Source organism: Acaromyces ingoldii (assembly GCF_003144295.1).
Source record: "Acaromyces ingoldii strain MCA 4198 unplaced genomic scaffold FA10scaffold_3, whole genome shotgun sequence".
In the NCBI taxonomy this organism is placed as follows: domain Eukaryota; kingdom Fungi; phylum Basidiomycota; class Exobasidiomycetes; order Exobasidiales; family Cryptobasidiaceae; genus Acaromyces; species Acaromyces ingoldii.
Genome location: NW_020290249.1, coordinates 1,123,538 through 1,143,824, shown reverse-complemented (window position 1 = coordinate 1,143,824; position 20,287 = coordinate 1,123,538). Strand labels below are relative to the sequence as shown.

General features: G+C 56.2%; 8 protein-coding genes across 8 annotated transcripts; 4 read left to right on the top strand and 4 right to left on the bottom strand.

Moving 5' to 3' along the window:
- Nucleotides 1-3,777: 3,777 nt before the first annotated feature.
- On the bottom strand, nt 3,778-5,530 carry FA10DRAFT_279462 (hypothetical protein). The gene is made up of 2 exons (XM_025523544.1): nt 5,236-5,530; nt 3,778-5,161 (listed from the first exon to the last, which is right to left on the bottom strand). The coding sequence occupies exons 1-2, from the start codon at nt 5,343-5,345 to the stop codon at nt 3,853-3,855; spliced, it is 1,419 nt and encodes a 472-aa protein (XP_025377486.1). The 5' UTR covers nt 5,346-5,530; the 3' UTR covers nt 3,778-3,852.
- Nucleotides 5,531-5,687: 157 nt separating this feature from the next.
- FA10DRAFT_251727 (autophagy protein 16) lies at nt 5,688-6,765 on the bottom strand (the record flags this gene model as incomplete). The annotated part of the gene is made up of 4 exons (XM_025519621.1): nt 5,688-6,063; nt 6,120-6,378; nt 6,441-6,609; nt 6,654-6,765. 4 exons carry the CDS (start codon nt 6,763-6,765, stop codon nt 5,806-5,808), a joined length of 798 nt encoding a protein of 265 aa, XP_025377485.1. The 3' UTR covers nt 5,688-5,805.
- Nucleotides 6,766-6,954: 189 nt separating this feature from the next.
- FA10DRAFT_301557 (hypothetical protein) lies at nt 6,955-8,176 on the top strand. The gene is made up of 4 exons (XM_025525004.1): nt 6,955-7,259; nt 7,320-7,787; nt 7,859-7,975; nt 8,037-8,176. Exons 1-4 carry the CDS (start codon nt 6,983-6,985, stop codon nt 8,090-8,092), a joined length of 918 nt encoding a protein of 305 aa, XP_025377484.1. The 5' UTR covers nt 6,955-6,982; the 3' UTR covers nt 8,093-8,176.
- Nucleotides 8,177-8,669: 493 nt separating this feature from the next.
- Nucleotides 8,670-10,973, top strand: FA10DRAFT_266781 (PLC-like phosphodiesterase). The gene is made up of 7 exons (XM_025521637.1): nt 8,670-9,197; nt 9,319-9,362; nt 9,446-9,458; nt 9,520-9,598; nt 9,766-9,977; nt 10,039-10,590; nt 10,650-10,973. The coding sequence occupies exons 1-7, from the start codon at nt 9,075-9,077 to the stop codon at nt 10,791-10,793; spliced, it is 1,167 nt and encodes a 388-aa protein (XP_025377483.1). The 5' UTR covers nt 8,670-9,074; the 3' UTR covers nt 10,794-10,973.
- A 140-nt stretch (nt 10,974-11,113) lies between these two features.
- FA10DRAFT_279458 (hypothetical protein) lies at nt 11,114-12,901 on the top strand. Its single transcript, XM_025523543.1, has 8 exons — nt 11,114-11,196; nt 11,271-11,933; nt 12,001-12,123; nt 12,193-12,214; nt 12,284-12,335; nt 12,402-12,497; nt 12,565-12,651; nt 12,724-12,901. The coding sequence occupies exons 2-8, from the start codon at nt 11,395-11,397 to the stop codon at nt 12,837-12,839; spliced, it is 1,035 nt and encodes a 344-aa protein (XP_025377482.1). The 5' UTR covers nt 11,114-11,196; nt 11,271-11,394; the 3' UTR covers nt 12,840-12,901.
- Nucleotides 12,723-13,997, bottom strand: FA10DRAFT_266779 (Sedlin). The gene is made up of 3 exons (XM_025521636.1): nt 13,390-13,997; nt 13,254-13,315; nt 12,723-13,181 (listed from the first exon to the last, which is right to left on the bottom strand). The coding sequence occupies exons 1-3, from the start codon at nt 13,923-13,925 to the stop codon at nt 13,003-13,005; spliced, it is 777 nt and encodes a 258-aa protein (XP_025377481.1). The 5' UTR covers nt 13,926-13,997; the 3' UTR covers nt 12,723-13,002.
- Nucleotides 13,998-14,124: 127 nt separating this feature from the next.
- On the top strand, nt 14,125-18,372 carry FA10DRAFT_266778 (hypothetical protein). Its single transcript, XM_025521635.1, has 4 exons — nt 14,125-14,473; nt 14,534-14,737; nt 14,806-14,927; nt 14,999-18,372. Exons 1-4 carry the CDS (start codon nt 14,255-14,257, stop codon nt 18,108-18,110), a joined length of 3,657 nt encoding a protein of 1,218 aa, XP_025377480.1. The 5' UTR covers nt 14,125-14,254; the 3' UTR covers nt 18,111-18,372.
- On the bottom strand, nt 18,367-20,096 carry FA10DRAFT_266777 (hypothetical protein). The gene has a single exon (XM_025521634.1). The coding sequence runs from the start codon at nt 20,069-20,071 to the stop codon at nt 18,473-18,475; it is 1,599 nt and encodes a 532-aa protein (XP_025377479.1). The 5' UTR covers nt 20,072-20,096; the 3' UTR covers nt 18,367-18,472.
- Nucleotides 20,097-20,287: the final 191 nt, after the last annotated feature.

The following is a 20,287-nucleotide window of genomic DNA, read 5'->3' as shown; positions in this document are numbered from 1 at the left end:
CTTGGGCGAGGATTAGACAGCACGCCTCTTGGCCTTCAGGAACCGACGACCGAAAAAGCTGCCAGTCTTGTCCTCAACGGTTCGACGACGGTAGGAGCTGGGTGGGCTCTGGTCGCCCTTGCTGCTGTACTGAGAGCCGGTGCCGCCGCCATTACTATCCTCCTTCGTCGGCTGGGAGTCCGAGGCAGATTCAGGCTTCGTCGTATCAGTCGACACGGTCTTGTCGGTGCCCTTCTTGTCCTTCGTGCCACCTGTCGTGGGAATTGACGTGGTGCTGTTGTTGCCGTTTGTGGTGGGGACTGACGCAGTGTTGCTGTTGCCATTTGTTGTGGGAATCGACGTAACGTTGTTGTTGTCGATTGTCTGTGGGCCCGACGTACTGTTTTTGTTGTCAGTAATCGGAGCGCTGTACACATCCTTCCCGCTCTTGTCCTCTGTTGGCATGGTCGTAACATTCTGGGTGGAAGAATCTGCGAGCTGATTGTCTGGCTGCTTGGTGTCCTGCTGGGTCTTGTCAGTGGTGCCAGTCGTATACTGGTCCTTGGGCTTGTAGCTGCCATTCTTGCTGCTATGGTACGACTTGTTGTCGTCGGTTGAGGAAGTCGAACCGTAAGAAGACGGCTGTGCATTGTCCTTGTCACCACTGTCGGTAGATTCTGGCGACGTAGCCGTCACGTTTTTCTGGTCGTTGGAGAGCACGGGAACTGACGTGGTGTTGTTTGTGTCAAGAGGCTGCGTCATCTGGTCCTTGTCAGAAGTCGTGGGAAGTGACGTCGTGTTGTTCGAATTGGGAGAAGCATTCTCCTTATCTTCTCCGTTGGGCGGAACGTCGGGCGTGCCTTCCTCTTCGGGGATGACTTCCGTGGGTGTGGTCGTATTGTTGACATTCGTCGGGCCAGTGGGAATGGTAGACGTGGTGGTGTCAGTGCTCGGCTGTTTGTTGTCCTTGTCGGCAGTGACGCCGTAGGAGCTGGCAGGCTGGTCATTGCTTTCAGTGTCATCGTCATTGTCTTCTTCCTTCGGAACAGACTTCTCTTCGTCATCCGTATCGCCCGAGGGGTAAGACGATCCATAGGACGAATCTTCCGTCGATGGGGAGTCTGTGTTCTTTGTGGTAGTTGGAAGAGACGTCAAAGGGCCGCCACTCGACGAGTCGGTGGTATTGTTGACTGGAACATCAATCAGCGGAGGTGACGAGTCATCGCTCTTGGTATCCGTGACGTTGGTGGGACCAGTTGGCTGCGAAGGCAGCTGGCCACCGTACGTTGAAGGCTGAGTGCTGTTTTCTTCACCTTTGTCACTACCAGTGGGAGACGACGTCGTCGTCGTGTCATCTTCCTTGGGCGTATCTTTAGGAACGGTGTCAGTACTGTTGGACGTGGTGGGGACGTCGGTGGTTGGCGAAGAAGTTCCAGATTGCTTGGGAGACGTCTGGTCACCAGTGGATGGGGAAGAAGTATCAGGCTGTTTGGAAGACGTCTGGTCACCGTACGACGAAGGCTGCGCAGAGTTGTCCTCTTCCTTCGTTGGCGATGAATGAGTGCCTGTCGTATCGTCGGTAGGCTGTGATTGCTCCGGCTGTGAAGGCTGGCTGGCTTGCTCAGGCTGATTGGCCCCGGTTGGTTGATCACCACTTGGAGTAGTGTCCTTGGAGCCCTTTGGTGTAGAGTACATATGGCCGCCGTACGACGATGGAGGAGTCTCTTTGTCCTGAGAGGAAGTAGGACCGCCAGGTCCAGACGATATGTTGCTGTCCTGCTGAGGAGGAGACTGGGGCTGGGAGGGCGGCGAAGAGCTTTCCTCTTGCGGAGGAGCTCCGGGCGTGCCCGAGCTAATACCTGGTCCCTCGGAGGGAGTGTTGGCACTGCATGGCGTTGGCATGCTTGCCGTGCACTTCCAGTGACTGCCTGTACCGGAAGACACTTTCTCACATTTGAGATCGCCTTGAATGAAAATAGTCATGGTGTATTCGCCGCATTCAGTCAGGTTCGACGACGAGCTGCAAATTAAAGGCCACGGTCAGTTTACTGTGCTTTGAATATCGTATATGCAGGCGGGCACTCACGCAACGGTGTTTGGACCATAGCTGATAATGTCTGTATGGCCCACCGACTTTGTTGACACAGTCAGCATGTAGGCTTAAGACGTGCGAAAGGGCAAGAGAAAACTCACAGTGGGAGTGCAATGACCGTCCGACATGAAGGTACCGTTGGGGAACGTGTGCCTGTAAGTGCCTGGATTGAAATCGATGGTAAGCTTCGTTTGCCGCACTCCATAAGACCTGATACTCACCACCAAAAAGGGCCTTCTTGTCGTTCCAGTGAACATCGCAGGTACCCACGACGTCGCCCACCTTGGCCATGGCACCTTTGGCGGCCGAGCTGACCACGCCGGCAGCCTGACTGGGAGGATGAAGAAGCTTGGCCGTCTGTTTGGGCGTCATCGTCGTTTGTTGAGGCATGCCTTTCTGGTTGCCCGTTGGAAGCGTCGTCGTGCTGATCGACTTGTTTGTGCTCGTGCTTTCTTCGGGCAGAGTGGTCTTGTCTGTAGTAGGTCCCGACGGTGACGCGGTGGCGTCCTTTTGATTGTCTGGCTGAACTTGCTGGACCTTCTGGTCTTGCTGGTCCGCTTCAGTGCTCTGATCATCTTGGCTGTCCGTGTCGAGAGAGAGATTGACATCTTTGAAGTCAGCACCACCGTTGCCAGTGGTGACTTTTTTATGGCCGGTGGGCCCATTGGTCTCGGACGTGGTGCCTTGAGGCGTCACGATAGCTTGCGCCGAGCTCGTTTGTCGCTTGCTCAAATGATCGGCCTGGCGATGACGGAAGCCTATGCCGGAGGCTTGCGTCTCGGGCATTACGGTGACCAGCAGCACCAGGGCGACAAGGCCCGTAAGACTAGACCACTTCATCTTTGCGAGATGCCTGGCAGTCGATCTTGGGGAAATGGGGGGAGAGAGGAAAGGCAGGGATGGAGGAGAAAGGGACACGAGATGTGGATTGAGAAAGGAGTGTGTAGAAGACCGCTGTTGCTGCTCGTCACTTGGTCGCTTTTTAACGACCGACGGAGTTGCAAGGGTTGATGGTCAAAGCCTGGATCTGCCAACTAAACAGTGGAAGCAAGTGGAACGGGAGGGAAAGGGAGGTTGCGGTCAGGAAGAGAGAGTGAGAGCAAAGGACTTCCGTTGAGAGCGAGGAAGAGAGACAGCAAAGCAGAAATAGTTCGGAGACTTAAGAGGAGGAAAAAAAGCTGTTTATGCCCGCCACTTTGTCAAGCCTGAGGAGGTCCGCTTTTTGTCAAAGCGACGGACTTGCGTGCGAAAGCGCGGTGCTGACCCTTTCAGTCCTTTCTTCTTGCAATGGGTAATGAGGCGCCCGTCCCCCTTTCCTTCCTGAGCAAAGAGACGGTCAGACACAACCAGACTACGATGTCCGCTGCGGTGGCGTACAGTTGATGATGAAGGAGGGTCTCTATTCTCAGAGCGTGTTTTTGTTTATGTCCGTACCTTTCTCCCTTCATAAGCGAGGGACAACGGAGACTGAGCCGCGGCGGCGTGCGGTCACCGTGCGAGCTATGGGCGGACATTGCCTTTTTTTGCGTACAATAGCAGGGGCGACGCCCAAGCTAGGGTGGAGCGGAGCGGAGGCTCTAGCACAACACCAGTCTTCGCATGAATAAGGGACCCACTTGAGCCTAGCTCCGATTTGAGAAAGGCAACCACCAGCTCGATCAAGAGGTCACACAGCCCCAACGGAAATGAACAGTAAATATCGTGCCGTACGAGTGGCGATCGAAATGGCTGTGGATTGCATGGCGAAGACTTGTATTGTACAACAGAGAACCCCATAGACCTCAAGACATGTCCTGGCCCTTTGCAGCTGCTGCAAGGTTCCTCTCGCTCCTCACGCGCTTCAAGGCCCGCTTTTCTTCCTCTTCATCGCTCTGATCAGCCTCTTGCCCAGCGCCAGCCGTCGCTGTTGTCGAACTGAGAGCCTTTGCCCCGCCCCCTGGCGCGCCGCTACCCGTTGGCAGGCTGCCGTGCTCAGACCCCACTTCGTCCAGCTCGTCTACTCGCCCACTCGGTACACCAAGTGGTGTCGCCTCTTCTGGAGGCGCGGTGGCCCCTGCAACAGACGGTCTTGCTGGATCTGTCGTCGAGGTAGTCGGCACCTCGATGGGAATTGGGGCCGAGGGAGGAGCGATAGCGCTGGTCGGACCTTCACCGGCGGGATGGATTTCCGAGGTCGGCGATGAAGAGCTGGCCGCTGACCCTGCTTTCGGGATTCCCTGCATCACATCCTTGCCCGAGCCCGAGCCGGCCCCATTTCTTCGCGCGTTTTCTACCCCTTCCTCTGTGGTTCTGTCTGCACCGCCAAGCTCCATACCTGGAACGTCCTCTTCGACGACAATGTCGGTGCCCTGGGTCCCTGATACTACGGCTGCTGCGCCCTGCCTCATCAACGCAGGCATGCCCTCATCACCACTCTTCAGCAAAAAGGGTATAGGTGTGAACAGTGGCGCGGTGCTTGGGCTACCTGGGATCGGCGTGTTGCTCCGACTCCTGCGGCCAGCAGAGCTCGCCGATGAGAAGCCATTGGTGACCATTTCCTCCTCTCCGCCCGTCGCAATATCATCCTCTTCCTCGTCGACCAGCTTTGGAAAGGCATCACGTGTTGCAGTAACCGAAAGAAGCCTCTTGAGGGCGGACGAATACTTTGGCAGGGTGTGATGGTGCTGTGTTGGCCTCAATACAAGCTCGGCTAGTCTCTGTATTGTGAATGGAGGCTGGCCTTCAAAGTCGTCGAGCATGCTGAATACGACGCGCTGCTCCGCCTTGCGCTCTTCGTCCGTGTTGAGTCGTCTACTCCAACTGTCACCCATTGCAGGACCCGCTTGCCTCTTGGAGGGAAAGAAGGCCTGTAGATCGGCGGCCGATACATGCGTCGCCGCGCTTCCCGAATCCCCATTTGCCTTTCTTTCCGATGAGGGCCCAGCCTCATCTGACGAGGTCGTTGATGAGGTCGATGACAGATCGGCACCACCGTCCTTGGAGATAAGCGCAGCCGCAGGATGTAGTATTGGCTCCGAAGGTCCTGGCCAAGACGCGAATGTTTGCTTGAGGAGATGCTTGATGGCGTCTTTGAGCGCAGGCCAATCGAGACTGTGTCGCATCGACACTACCGTCAGCATTGCTTCCTCTGACCACCGGTTCAATTACGTTTGCGGACAACTCACTCTTCCACGAGCTCATCTTCATCTGCCATTGCCTCTAGTTGAGCCCGGAAATCCTCCTGCCAGATGAAAGTCGGCGAGACATCGAAGTCATGTCCATTTTCCGCCGTCATCTCGCTCCCATCGGGCTATGCGCCTCTCCCTCTCTATGTATGCGAACCAGCTTAGAAAGATTCGATGCCGTCTCTATGCGTGGACAGCTTTTCCGAGATCTCGTGAACGTGTTCCCGTCTGTCGTTGCCCTCCCTAAAAGCGACTCAAGTTGAGACCGGTGCTGCTTCTTGCTGCAAGTCGTCTGACAAGTGATCAAATCTCCATTTTTTTTGGCTCGAAAAAAACTTTCGTGGAGAGGGCGACCGACAAGGCCACGTGGCGAAGACCGATGAACACCTGCTTCTCATGGTCCGCGATGAAACACCGACTAATCACTGACATCGCTAAACAGACGATGAATGCGTGGACACATCTTCGTTCTTTCGACAAACTACCCTTGCTTCGTATGCGATCGGTTGAATGAGATACCAAGGAACAGCAGATGCATTGATGGGGTATGAATGATGTCGTGGGTGGAGACTAGGCCGGCTTCTTGCCCTTGTCGTCGACCTTGCCGGCGCCTTCAATCGGCTCAAAGTCTGTCTCATCGGAGGTCTCTATGCCTCGCTTACTCTTCTCCTCTTCTATACGGTTACCCTCATTCATTTTGTCGACCTGCTCGTTCATCTTGTCGAGCCATCTTTGGACGAGCATGGCATTGTCTCTCGACAGATCGTCGTTGCGAGACTCAACCTGACTGAGCTCCAGAGACAGAGTGGAGAGCTCGTCTTGCAGAAGCTGGGGACAGGCTGTTCAGAACGGCACTGATAACCTCATAGGCTTGCTGAACACACCTGTATCATCTTGTCTTTTTCTCCGAGCACTGCTTTCAGATCTTCTTCCCTCCGCTTGACTCTGGCGCTCTCGTCTACAAGCCGCTTGACGTTCTCGCTCCCCTCTCGTTCCTTGTCGTCTCGATCTCTCAATTGCTCGTTGAGCACCAGCAACCTTTGCGCATTCTGCGACTGTGTCTTGTAGAGCATCGAAAGCTCATCTTTTGCTGCATTCAGCTGTTGCTCGAGCGACGCAAGATAGGCCCGTTGAACGGCATTGCTGCGAAAGAATAGTTGTGCACGTCAGAAAGGACCTCCCAGCTCGCCAGTAACTCGACGTACTCCTTATCTGTGCTCGCAGGGGCAGCAGCACCACCACCACCAGCTGCTACTGCAACCGTAGACGCGACTGCATGTTCAGCAGGTGCCGCATTGGATCTCGCTCCTGCCGCGGAGAGCATACTACGACTCCGCTCCTCAAGCATCCGCGCATGCCTTGTCACTCGTTGGTCTGTGGCGCCGCGTCAGCAAAATCAACTTGGCCGTCATTGACACCAGACTCACAATTGGTGATGATCTCATCGTAGCTCTTCTCCCTCGAGTCTCTCTCCTCGAGTCTTTGCCGAATCAGACTTTGCCATGTCGATGGTCCTGCGAGGGCAGCCATGGCTTCTCTCTCTTTAGGTGTCAAGAAAGGCAATGCTGGTCGGATAGAGGTGGAGAGTGGATCCAAAGTAGTCTGTCTACAAAGGCGAGCTAGATCGTCAGCCTCAGTCAGTGCGAGCTTAATTTTCACGTGGCTTCGAATTTTTCTGGTTCTCTGCCCGTTTTGACATTTTCCTCGAGAAGAAGCTCTGCCTCGACCCAGAGGACATCATTGCAAGATGCCGGGTAATTTGGTGAGCTCAGCCCCAGGTGGCGGCGGCAAGAGCAAGAGCAAAGGAAAGTTGCAGATGAAGGCGCCGAATCAGGCGCCAGTACGATCTGGTCAGGGCGTGTCAAAGGGCGCAAAGCGGAAGCATCGCGACGATGCAGGTGTGGACGCGGACGAGGATGACAGCATGGGCGAAGATGAGGACGACGACGAGAACGAGGAAGAGGCTGACACAGACGAGGAAATCGAAAGGGCTCAGCAGCAAGGAAAGAGCAAGAAAACTGCGAGTGAGTGAGCCTGAGTCTCTCTGTGCAGCTGCCTCTCGTCTCATGCGCCCTGCCTTTTAGAGCGGAAGCGAAGGGCAACTTCGCCGACGACGTTCGGGGCTGCACTTCAAGGACTTCTTGGCCCTCCGCCTGCGAGTACATCGGTATCTGCAGGTGCAGTAGAGACAACCGGAGGGGAGCATGACAACAAGAAACGGAAATCCGTGACAAGACAGAACGGGCAGGACGGAAAGCAGGCACCGAACACGATCCTGTCTTTGGCTCCTCATGTTCGTCGCTCAGCGCAGTCGTCGGTGCTGAATGCGAAAGCGGCTAGGTTGGCCCTCGAGGCGCGAAAGAAGCGAGAAGATCGGGCGCATGTCGAGGATGTCATTGGTGGTTGGGGTCCACCGGGGCGGTTGCCCAAGACGGAAGAAGGGGAGGAAAAGCAGCCCGATGACGAGCCAGACGATGCCGCCCGGAGTTGGCTCTCTCAAGGTGGCGCCCAAGGCTATGAGAAGAGGCTGAGAAAAGTAGCTCAGCGCGGTGGTGAGCTCCTCTGTTCCCTTTCGTATCACTGTATCACTGGATGTGCTGCTGAATCCTTACGTGTCTCTCAGTGGTCAAGCTGTTCAACGCCATTCGAGCGGCGCAGAACACAAATGAAGCCGATTACGAAGATGTTACAAAGAAAAATCAAAGCTCCGACAATGTCCTTGGTAGCAAGGCAAAGGCAGGTGGGTGGCTGATGTGCGCACCTTGCGTCGGGACCAAAGCTTATCGTGGACCCCTTTATAGCCCAAGCACACAGTAAGAGCAGCTTTCTTGATGCCATAAGGTCTTCGAAGACCTGAGGTCGGACTCATAACCCGTACCATCCGTTCTACTACACTACTTCTGTACTACCAGCACAAATACAAGCCATTCTAACATTTGCTCCTAAGTCCACGGTCTTACAACAAGTCCCGTACGCAGCATGGTACGAGCACCCTCCCTATCATAAGGACGTATCTCTACGCGGCCCAGCCACCGGTGGTGAAAGGCAACGGACGGGCCGTCCAGCATGTCCCATGACGCTTGCTTTTGTAATGGCGAAACCCAGATTCTTGTATTGTTGACGCGTCGGAGCTCTGCTTGTCTGCCTGTCGGCATTTCAAAAATCGACAGACCAGTTTCGATAAAGCCTGCCTTCCATCGCCCACTTGCACCCCTGTCCCTGGCTGCTGCTGCCCGTTGCAACGGCAGGGAAGGGGAGGAGCAACAGAAGACACCAGCACCACACTACTGCTAGACCACTTGCGCAACCAGCCCAAGGTCGGCCCACGGCCCGACGAGCAAAATCGAACGGGGTACCCCGACAGATCGCCCTCGTTGCGAAAACAAACCAGACACAAAAAAAAAAAAAAAAAAAAAAAAAAAAAAACAGACACAAAAAAAAAAAAAAAACCCCTCCTCGATGCGTCAGTAGGAGTTCAAAGACACGTACTCGGAAGGCACGTTCGCTCGCCGCAACGCTCGTTCCCTCTTCACCTCTCTCCCCTGGTCGAGCGACGGTCGACCCAGCTTTGTCACTGGCTGCTCACGTTCGTTACATTCCGCGATTCCGATTTCGGTCTCCATGGTCACTGTTAGATGAGCAACAATAATAGGAACGATAATAGCTCGCCAACGCCAGGCGCGAAATACAGATCAACATTGTCGACAACAACGTCGACAAAACAGGTCATTGCTCTATCTGAGTCACCGCTCCAATTTATCAAGCTTTGGTGGCTCAACGGGCTGTCAAATCCGCGCGAGACAGGGTGCACGCTTCTATACCCCTGGCTGCACAGATTTATGGCCCCTAAGACCATGGAACACGTTCGCTCGACGGCGGAACGCCGACTGCGTCCGCTACGCCTGCCTTCTGCCAGGATCATGGGACACGTGAACAACACCTCCTATGACGCCGTTCTCGAGGTAAGCATCCCTTTCCCCTTGACCACCTCACACGATCATCCCCTCCCCTCCTCTCTTTTTCTCCTCTTCTCCTTCTTTCGACCTGCGCTGACGACTGCGTTTCGCCATGCCTCTTACAAAGTCATTTAGGTTGCGTGGTGTTGCTCCAGACATGCCCGAGTGCTGGTGAGTATCTTGCTCAGCTAGCCAAGCTCGTAAGACAGCCTCGAGACTAACTGCGTGCGTGTACTACTCGATGTTTTCTGCAGGGGCCATCGTGGAGTGAGTGCCTGCTTTGTGTGCACGGCAAGCAAACACGTCTGCTGACACAATCATCACACAGGCTTCCGTTGCGTTCCCTGAAAACACCATCGCCTCGTTTGAACGTGCAATCCGAGATGGCTCCGAAGGTCTCGAGAGCGGTTAGTGTCTCGTTGTCTTCCCGCTCTTGGTGTGGCACCTCGATCGCGGGGGAGGCGGTGGCTCTTGCTTTTGACCACCACTCCGCCGTTGACCGAAGCTGCCCTCTCTCTCCGTTCTGTCGGCGCGGCCCGTAATGGCCAATCTGACATCATCTGCTGTCGATCAGATGTCCACATCACCGCGGACGACGTCATCATCATGTTCCATGACGCCGCCCTCGGTCGCACCACCGACGGCAAGGGCCTGATCAAGAATCAAAATTGGGACGGCAACATCGAGAATATTCGCACTCTCAAGCAACCCTTCCAACAAATTCCTACGTTCCGCCAAGCCTGTGATCTCCTGATGCGGCCAGAGAACCAACACGTCAAGTTTAATGTAAGTGGGATGTTCTATCTTGTGGCCCTGCGTACATGCTGAATCATCGTCACTCTTCCAGATTGACATCAAGCCCGACAACCAGCCTGAGCGCCTCTTCAAGCTGATGAAGGAGATTGTCGAGTCGTACCCGGATTTCGAGTCAAAGCTTGCGCCGCGGCTCATTCTCGGCCTGTGGCACCCCATCTTCCTCGACGCCGCACTCAAATTTGTGCCAGCGCTTCGCCGCGTTCACATCGGCGGCAGCCCCATGGCGGCTCGCACCTACTTTTGGAACCATTGTGACGGATTCAGCATGTGGTTCCCCAGCCTCGTCGGTGCAGACGGACAAGCCTTCCTCCAGGAAGCCCGTGAGGCAAAGAAAGACGTCTTTGTGTGGACCGTCAACCGTCGCGACGAAATGATCGAGGCAACTCGGTGGGGGGTCAAGGCTATCCTGACTGACAAGACCGACATGTTCCAGGAGGTGCGCAAGGACATGGCGTCCGACTACATCAGCACGAGAAGCGAGCAGGTCGGCCTCTTTTTCCGATGGGCGTCCTGGAAGTACTACATGTTCCCCATCTTCTTCTACCAGACTTTGTGGATTTCGCAAATCGAAGGCCGGGCAGGCGTGAGTGTTGGGCTGCAGTTCCAGCGCGCGAAAGATTTGCTAATCCACCTGCCAAACAGATCTCTTTCAAGGATGGAAGGAGCAAGGAAGATGGCGCTACTAGAACAAGCCCGGTCTCGATTCTCGACGAGAAAACGATGCCGCTCGATGATGCACCGGCAGCACCTCCCATCGCCCCCACGCCCATCTCAGCCACTGCTTGATCTCTTTGACTCGACATTCACCTGCTGTATAATTATCGCGAAACGTTTCTTCCCCCTCTCCCGTGCTCTTTTTATCATTTATCATCTCATAAACTAGAAAAGCTTCCAGATCATGTCATCAGAGTCACCGACCCTTCTCAATACATCAACACAAAGCGTCCAGGACGCTTCCATCAGAGCAGCCTCAGACTGTGTCGTTTGATGTAACTTCAGCGCGACGACGACGCTCCACTTTTTTTTGGTGTTATTATTGTCCGATTCCCGAGACAGCCCCTGAATGGGACAACTAGCGCAACGCCAATGTTTACGGTGCAGATTGCCCTGCATTCCCTCCAACCGCCCCCCCTGGTCTTCTTGCTCTTTGATGACATCGTAACGAACACACGATCTGCTTTTCTTGACGGTGAGTATGTCAAGCGAGAAGCCAGCTTGCCAGTATCTTGGGCTGACATAGTCCTTCTTCCTGATATTCGATAGACCTTACCTTCTACTTTACGACCCCGGCTACGATACCAAACCTAACGACTTGATACCCTCTGGACGAACACCTGATTAATCCCCCCTCTCCCTTTCTAAGAGATACGCACGGCACGAGGAAAAAATGCGGCTCGACTTTCTGGTCTCTGCGGCAGCGCTGCTTTTGGCCGTGACTGGCATTGAGGCAGCTCCGATGCCCTCGCCGATGCCTGTTCCCTCGGCGGTCCGCGCACGAGGAGCTGCTGCGCCCGCTGGAGCGACGCCAGCCCCGCGCTGGCTGCCGCAAGACTCGACGCCTGACGAGGTTCAGGCGTTCTATGCGCCCATGCAGCAGTGGGCGCGCAACAAGGCCAGTCGAGGCGACAAGAGCCTGCAGCCGGACCAGCGTGCATGGCCGCGTGCGCTGCGGGAGGCAAAGAAGCTCGCAGGCATCGTGGGACGCGCTGGCAATGTCAACAGAGCCGAGAGAATCGCGCTCGAGAGGCTCGCTCGCTCCGAGGTTGAGACAGAGGCAGGGAGGAAGCGACTGGCCGAGCTCGAGGAAAGGCAGGCGGCGAGGGAGGACAAGAGGGCAGCGAGGACGGTGACAAAGAGGAGCGACATTCCCTCAGTCCCACTCAGCGAGATGCCGTACCCTTCTTTCCCTGCTGAGTACCCCTCATGGTGTGTACTGTGCTGCGGCTTCCTTTCGTAGCTCGACTGACGCGCATTCTGGGACAAATCGACACAGCTACAATTGTGAGCAAAAGTACTCGTCGATCAGCTCGTGCGCCGCGGCGAGCAGCGTGTTTGAGAATGCGACGAGCATCTTCAACGATCCGTTTGCATACATCTCTGTCATCAAGTGCTCTTGGTGAGTCGCTCGCTTGTCATGTATCACCTCGCCACAATCTGACCCTGCTGTCGTTGTGGCCTCCCACAGCACCGACACGTTCCAAGCCGTCGTGAGTCTTTTCTTTTCATCTTCGGCCAGCGCCAAAAAAGAGGAGTGTACTGAAGTGCCTTCGTCATAGTTTCCACAATGCGTCCAATGCTTCCAACTGACCAACCAATGCCAATATCTCGGTATGTCTCCACCGTGGCTGTTGCCCCCTAGTGAAATCTTCTCACGCTGACTTGTTGCTGCATCAGGGACGGACCCGCAAGGAACAGGCGCGCCCGACGCCGTCACCAACATGCGCTCGATTTGCGCATTCAGCTCGTCCGTCCTGGGCGGAGCGCAGTCAGGCAAGTCTCCCCTCTCGCCCTAGATCTCCCCACCTATCTCCCTGCTGACATTAGCGTCCGTTGACAGCCAACTATCCTGATTACAATCACACTTTTACTCCGAGCGTCGTTCCTAGCTACACGGATGTGACGACGTCAGGCGAAGGCTTCTACGGTAGGTTGAGGACGCTTTCTTCTCTTTGTGCGCGATGAAGAGCTCACTGATCATCTCTGCTTTTCTCGATAGATCAATCTACCGGGGCCATCTTTGGGGGAGCTATACAGTCCCGAACGCCGGCCGCGGCCTTGCCACTCGTCGTCGCGGCTTTCTGCATTGGTCTGGGTGTATTCGCATTGATCTGAGCTGTCTGTTGGAGTTTGCTCTTTTCCCACACAATGAACAATGCTCTTCTCTCTGTGGAAATCTTGCTCGTTTGCTCTCCCCTCTCTCGAGGGCATGCCCTTTCGCTCTGATGAATAGTCTCTGGTATCTTTGTACACGGGTGTCGTAGGCCTTTTCCCTACTCTACAGGTGCTTTCTCGCGCTTGCCCTGACCTTTGCATCAAACGTCGGCGAGTCGATGGGCGCGTTTGCGTCGTGGAAGGGATTCATCATTGTCTTGACGACGAGTTCCCAGACGTCGTAGAAGAAATTGCGGATGCCGTCGTCGTGCTTGTGCTCGTGGAGAATGAGGAGCTTGATGTCTGTGTCTCACCAAGGTGAGATTATGGGAGACCACGAAGAGATAAGGAACAAGAAGAAGCCATGACACTTACTTCCGGGAGCCAAGAAGGCCGAGGTGGTCCACTCGTTGATCCGATCGACGGCCTTAAGATACCTGAGCCGTCCATGCGGCATTAGCGGGGCACTTAATCAAGTGTGTTTTCCCCTCCTGATTGGGAGAGAACTCACATTGCCCCATTGACAAATTGCTTGTCTTCGACGACGTCGAGCGAGCTGTGTGCAATCATCTGCAAGACGTGCTTGTCATTGTAGCGCCCGAATCCGAGTCCCTTTCCCTCGCCGCCGCTTCCTGGCGCTGAAGCGCCCCCGCCGCCTGAGGCTTGACCTCCGAATGGACCAGTCCTTGCCGAGGAGCCGCTACCGAGCCCGCCAGCGAGGGCGCCGAGCGCATTACCGAATCCAAATACGCCGCCCGTCGTCGAGGTGCCTCCGCCTGCTGATCCGCCTGTTCCTGCGCCCGCGCCTGGTCCTGCAGATGCAACGCTGTCGACGCTCCTCCGATCTGACCCATTTCCACCGCTCCCGCCAGCGCTGACTTGGTTCGCGCCTGCGCCAGCACTGCCGGACGTCGAGGAAGAGGAGGAGGAAGAAGAAGAAGAAGAGAAGAAAGAGGCAGGGCCAGACGACCCTGCCGGCTTCGAGGCAAGGTCCGCCTGGTACAAGGGATTGTCCCGTGTACCCACGATGCAGAAATAGTACGACATGATCTCTTTGTGGCACCCCTTTTTGTTTCTCTTCTCGCTCTATCCTTGGCTCAGCTCGTCGCTCGTCGACTACCGAGGTAAAAGAAATGGGAGCAGACGCCTCGCGGCGCGCGCGCACGGATCGAAATCATAACTTTCCCGGCCGAGAGACTTATATCCCCGCAGAGCCACAACTGGTTGCTGAGCGATGTATTTTTGGTGTGGCGCCCGATCTACCGCCGCCCTTTGCTGACTTGACCTTGCGAGCGATCGAACCCCTCTCTAACAGCTTGAGGTTCAAGTAGGAGGAGGCTGATGGCGTAGGTCCGCCATAGGAAACAAAGTTCGGCATGGATGGACAAGAAGGCGGGCAGAGGTACCCTGCTCCTCTCCACCAGAGGCAAGATGACCTGCCGCCGCTGGCCGCGCCGCCCGCGGTCATGGATGCATCGTCATCATCATCATCATCATCATCATCAACTAGACCAGCAGCAATGATGTCGTCTGTAGCTCCGTTCGACGGACAAAGCGGGAGCAGTATCATCGCAGGCCACGAAGCATCACTCATGGTGAGCACGGCGGTAGCAAGAAGTAGAGCGTGTGGCTTGAGCTGACCCTGGACGGAAAAGACACACGGCACGGGTCAGGGAGCCGAGCAGGACGAGGGGGATGAAGAAGAGGAGGAAGACACAAAAATTGGACAAGCTGGCTCCAGCACCAGTCCTCCGCTAGTGGCAGAGCGGACAAAAGTGAAGCGTGCCAAACCAAAGAAGAAGATCAAGAGGACGAGGCACATCACGAGCTGCTGGCAATGCAGGGAGAAGAAACAGAAGGTGTGTTCTTGCATCGGCGACTCTCACTGGAGGAGCGGACTAGAAGCTGACACGCAGAGGCGGGGCAGTGCGACCGAGCAAAGCCCGTCTGCGGGAATTGCAAGAACAGCAATTCGAGGGATGGCATGTGCCTCTACGCGAACAATGCCGTGCTAGTTGGCGCAGACGAGACGGAAGAGAGAGACTTGAAGTGGGTGGAAGACGGCCTGTTCGTGTTGGCTTGAATGAAAGCTGATCGCTTCTCCGATCCTTACCAAACAGGCGAAATCGAACTTCGCCTGTGGAAGCATTTGCCTCGCGAGACCCCAGGTTCCAACCAAGTCCACCTTATGCTCAGGTGGACCCTTCACCGTCGGTCACTGCCTCATCGGAGCAATCTGCGCTAACGAAGCGAAGGATGCAGCTTATTGCCACAACTGAGGGCATTGGACGGGATCGCAGCGTCGACTTTGACGTTCGCGTCCGATGTGCCCGTGCCGCCGCCATCGGCAAAGTCCTTTTCGGCGATTACAAGCATCGCAAGAGCGACACCCTTGGCCCATCATGGTCATATTCTTCGTCATCCACCTACAGCCCTCCTGCGGCTGTTGACTCACTCAAGCTGCCAACGGCCCAGGACATTGGCCCGCTTCTCGACATCTACCGCGCCAACGTCGAGTGGATCTGCAACGTGATCATTGTCGATCTCAACCGGTCCAGGATCGAGAATTTCCTGACGTGGTGGCACTCCAATCCACAGACGCTTCCGGCCGATCCTCCGCTCGTACCGCTTGTCTTGACCATACTCGCCCTGGCCATCCAGGCGAGGAGAACCGTCAAGCGCACCGGCGGCGGTCACTTCAATGGCTCAACAACGGCAAAGGGCAGAGACAAAGCAAAGGGCAATCGTTCCAAAATAAAGCACGAAGCGACCATGGCTAGTGAGAATTCAATGGCAGGCGGCGCTCCTTCGAGCCGAGCGCAGTCACCCGTCCACGAGTGGCTCGAGTCGTGTTCATCGGAAAGAGAGCTACTTGAAACGGCTGGTCGATGCGTCGACGCACTCCAGATTGCCTGTCCATCCAATTGGTCGAGCGCCTTCTCGGCCCCCTTGGACCTCGTGCGAGCAAACTTGCTGCGTGGTCTTTGGCACCTCAATGAGCTCCACCTGCAATTCGCTGGCTCTTGCTTTGCTGCGACGATGCGCCTGGCTCATGCCGCCGCGCTGCACCGTGATGCACGCCACTGGCCCCACATGGGCAAAGAAGAGGCCCAGGCAAGGCGCAACATGTTCTGGAACGTGGTCTTGTTCGAGACGATCAATTCCATGCGCCTCGTACAGCCTCCCAGCGTCATGGCCGATGGTTTCGATACCGAGTTTCCCGACGACCACGATGCCCTCCTTGGGCTGTACCGTCGTGCAGGCCTCATCGAGCCTTACATTCTCGAGGGTCGTCGGAGCAATCTGCGGGTTCAACCGCCATCTAAGGCCAGCTTCGATTTTCACCTGGTCCGTTTCAAGCTTGCCCGCGTTCTCATTCCCTCTAGCGCCAAGGTCAGCAGCGCAAGCTTCTCCCAGTCCGACATGGCTGAAGCCTTTGAGACGTGGAAGAGGGAACTGCCTCCCAGTCTCGCCGGCGTGCTCGATTCGGCAGAGCTTGGAAAGCTGGGCGTAGGAACGCAGAGCAAAGAGCGTCGACGACGGAAGGGGGATGGGGACGAGGCAAGGGAGCGCGAGGACGACCGCATCGAGAGTGACGAGCGCGAAACGCGGTACCTCCAAGATGCCTTTCTACAGATGCTGTCGCTTGCTACGAGCATCCAGGTTCATCGACCACAGGCGGATGAGACGGGGAGCTGGCGTCCTCCTGAGGGCCAAGCCCAACGGTCCCTCGAGGTGTGCATCGACTCGGCTCAGCGCCTCATTTGGCTCATTTGGGGCGTCGTCACGCGCGAACCAGGACCGCCCTACGTCCTCTACAACTTCTGCATCTTCTACTGCTTCCAAGCAGCCATCATCATCGCCATTCAGAGCGCCCTCTGTTCGCCTTACAATAATGACGCGTCCTCGAACTCGTCCACGATCAAGAACAAAGGCAAGAGGACGAATGTCCGGGGCACCGAGCAGCAGGCCGCTTTTGGCGTATTAGCACGGCCCAGCCTCGATCGAGCAGTGAGAGCTCTGGATCTGATCTCTACCAAGTTGGGACTGAGGAATGTGGCCGAACAAGCGGCAAGATATGCGGCCACTCTACGCGAGATTGATGCGAGGGCTCGGGAGGAAAGCAATGACGTTGGATCAGTGCTGACAAATGCAAACGTGCAAGCACCTGCTGTGGGTGCGCCGCCCCAGATCATGGTTGAAGGCGACGGAAGAACGCTGGGAGGTCAAGGCTACCCTTCGAGGCACCCGTCGACTTCTCCAGAGCCGGCTGGTGCCCCTGCTACCGGCCTTACTGCCAATCAGCAGGCCGTCTCCGAACCACTCAACAACAATGGCGACTCCTCCAGCATGAGTAATCCCGGCAACAATGCGGCCTCCATCTTCGATGACTTTGACTTCGACGTCCGCAATTACTGGACTGAGGTCTTTGGAGAGCAGCGTCCCCAAGGGGTTTTCGCTGATCGACCTTTCATCCAAGCCGATGTTGGTCATTTCCCACCACCTGCTCCCTTCACTGTTCCGTCGAACTCATCCCCGTCGTCTGCCTATGAGCAGAGTCATGGACCTGTGCAGCTGCAGAACCAAAGGCAGGTAGGCAGCTCCGCATCTGCGACGGGGCTTGACCTCCTGGCCGCCCAAGTCGACTTTGCTCGGCCATCGCCTCACGGTATCTCCTACGGGCCTTCTAATCAACAAGCGGCAACACCTTCTCCTGCCACTACGAGACCTGCACCAACGTGGACATACGGATACGGACAGCACCATCCCCAGGCGCCATCAGTACTTCAACCACATCCCTCTACAGCTTCGTCGGGAGCCGGTCCTCTCCCGTCTCTAACGGCGCCCGCGTCACACCACTATCAACAACAGCACCCGCAGGCTCTCCAAGCGTACCAACAGGCGCCACCGACAATGCGTGACGACGGAAGGCCAGGAGTATTCCAGCAGTACTTCATCGACGACCAGCAGCAGCAGCAGCAGCAGCAGCAGCAGCAACAGCAGGCACCTCAGCCTTATTCGTCGCTCAACGCGGCGAGAATACCGGTTCGGAATGGCTCGGACCAGAGCGAAGGTGCAACAGGCGCGGTCTACCCATCGCACCATCCATCGTCATCTGGAACACCTGGGACGGCGACTACCGGTGCTGCTGCCCAACAGGGCCTCGGAGAGAGCTTTGCGAGCAACTGGAACGAGTGGGAGAGGATGGCTGAGCGCCTGCTGCAGAATTGATTGGTTGAGAGACTCAAAGAAAGTGGGGCCCAGAAAACAGCGGTGAAGAAGAAGAAGAGTGGAAGAGGAAAGAGGAATGAAGAAAGCGAAAGGTTGGAGGTGAGCGTGAATCTGAAAGAAAGAGGGTTTCCCTCCTTGCATGCATTCTGTATCGATAGTCTTGTGTATTGTCTGTCTCATTTAATCATCTCTGTAGGAGGGCGTCTCTGCCCTCGTTTCCCATCGCCATCTGTCTTTGCAATCGCATATCGTTTCTCTCAAGAAGCCAGAAGAGACCAAAGAAATGCAAGATTTAGGAAGGGGTATCATCTGCAATTTCGTCTGGTGGTACACAGAGGTGTGAATAAAACAGCGACAAAGCGTCATCGGGGCAGTTCGACGCTGTAGAAATTTGGAAAGACGAGCTCGTCTCCGATTGCCTTTCGGATGAGGTCGACGACGAAGCGCTCGACCTTTGCGACGTTTTTGAGGACGTGCTTGTCAGCTTGGCCCACGCTTGTCTCGAGGGTGATGTGGGGCAGAATCTTTTCGCCAGGCGTAGGCGGCCGAAAGTAGGGCATGTACGAGGAGGAGGAAGAAGACGACGGAGGGGCAGAAGAGAAGATCTGCTGGCGCTTCTTCAGGAGCAGCGCTCGGCGGCGCTGTTGCGACTGCTGTTCGTCCGACGACAACTCTTCGTTGTCCGTCGCTGAGAGCAAGTCTTCGTCGCCCGTCTGTCCAGCCTGTGGGTCCTGCTCCTCGTCTTCCTCGACGGTAAGGCAGAAGTGTGCCTTTCGGCCGCGGCCAGTCGTGTCTTCCCCCTCGAAAGCCAGAAGTGCACCGGCCTGGAGGATGAGCGAAGTGAGAGTGATTGTCATGGGGAGGCTCATGAATGCGGGTGACGGGTGATTGACAAGGAGGGACGTCGAGATGGTCAGGCGGATGGCTTGCGTCGACCAGGCCAAGGAGAGGTGAAGCTGGACTGAGGGCAGCGTCGTGCTCTCGGCTTTCCCCGTCTGCGCCTGAGGGTGCATGTCTTCGGGCGTATCGTGGAGAGGGGGTGAGATGCCGCGAGCGATGGACGTCGACGCCCGACGCCAGTCGTTTGGACGCGGTGGCATTGGGAGAGGGCCAGCCGCACCGGCCCAGGCTGGGAAATAGCCAGACGGTGTCATGCTCCCATTGTTTGCTCCCACCATTGCGCCAGCAGCGCCGCCGAGACCTCCGTTCGGGTAGCCGTAATGTGAGCTGCTCCTTCGTTGCACTGCGTGCCCATGGAGACCAGCACTCCAATTCCAAGGCGCTCCTGCTCCTGCTGCTCCCGGGGATGGGGCCCAGCCAGATCCTGTAACGATCGAAGGCGGTACTGTATTTCCTAGCCCCCTTGCTCCTGCACCTGACACCGGCACGCTATATTGAGAACCTGAATCGACGAGCTGGGCCTCCGACGAAGAGTACTGGCGGAAAGTCTGCAATCGCAAGCGGTCATTTTGCGGACCAGCACGACGTGACGAGGAGAAAGGCGGGTTCTGATCAATGGCGAAAGGAAGATTCTTTTCCGCGAATCGTTCAAACTGGTTGTTGGGTTTCTCGTGGGATCCATGTCCATATTCCCTGCCCTGTACTTGAAGGTCAGACCCTGTCCTCCCCCGCCTCTTTCGCCGTGCCGTCGGGTGACGTCGCCCACTGCTATCGCCATCTTGGTATGCACCATCGAGGGGTGACCCCCTGCCCGCGTCTCTGCTTCCCGTTCCTTCCGTCCCTTCCTCTTCCTCATCATCCCTCGAGAGAAAGCCGTCCCAGACATCGCCGACATCGACGATGCACACGTCGGGCGCCTCGCTGCCCAAATTCAAGCTGACCAAGCTGATGGGCCCGAGAAAGTCCGGCCGAGACGCATTGGCCAGGACGCTATTGAGCTTCTCTCGAAGCCCCTCTTGCAACGTCTGGTCTAGCAAGGACCAGCTCAGGTCCAGCGACATGGTGGGGAAGGGAGGAAGACGCCACGAAGGAAGGAAGGAAGGTGCTACGAACACGTGTTGGTGTGTCGGACTTTTTGGAGCGATGCACAGGCCGCCCTACGCATCACCACCACCTTTCTTCCCCGACAGACCGGACACCACCATCGGCGACGAGGCCGGTGATCAGCTAGTGGGCATGTTTGACGAGTGAGTGTCGCTTCGTTATTTGAGACAGCT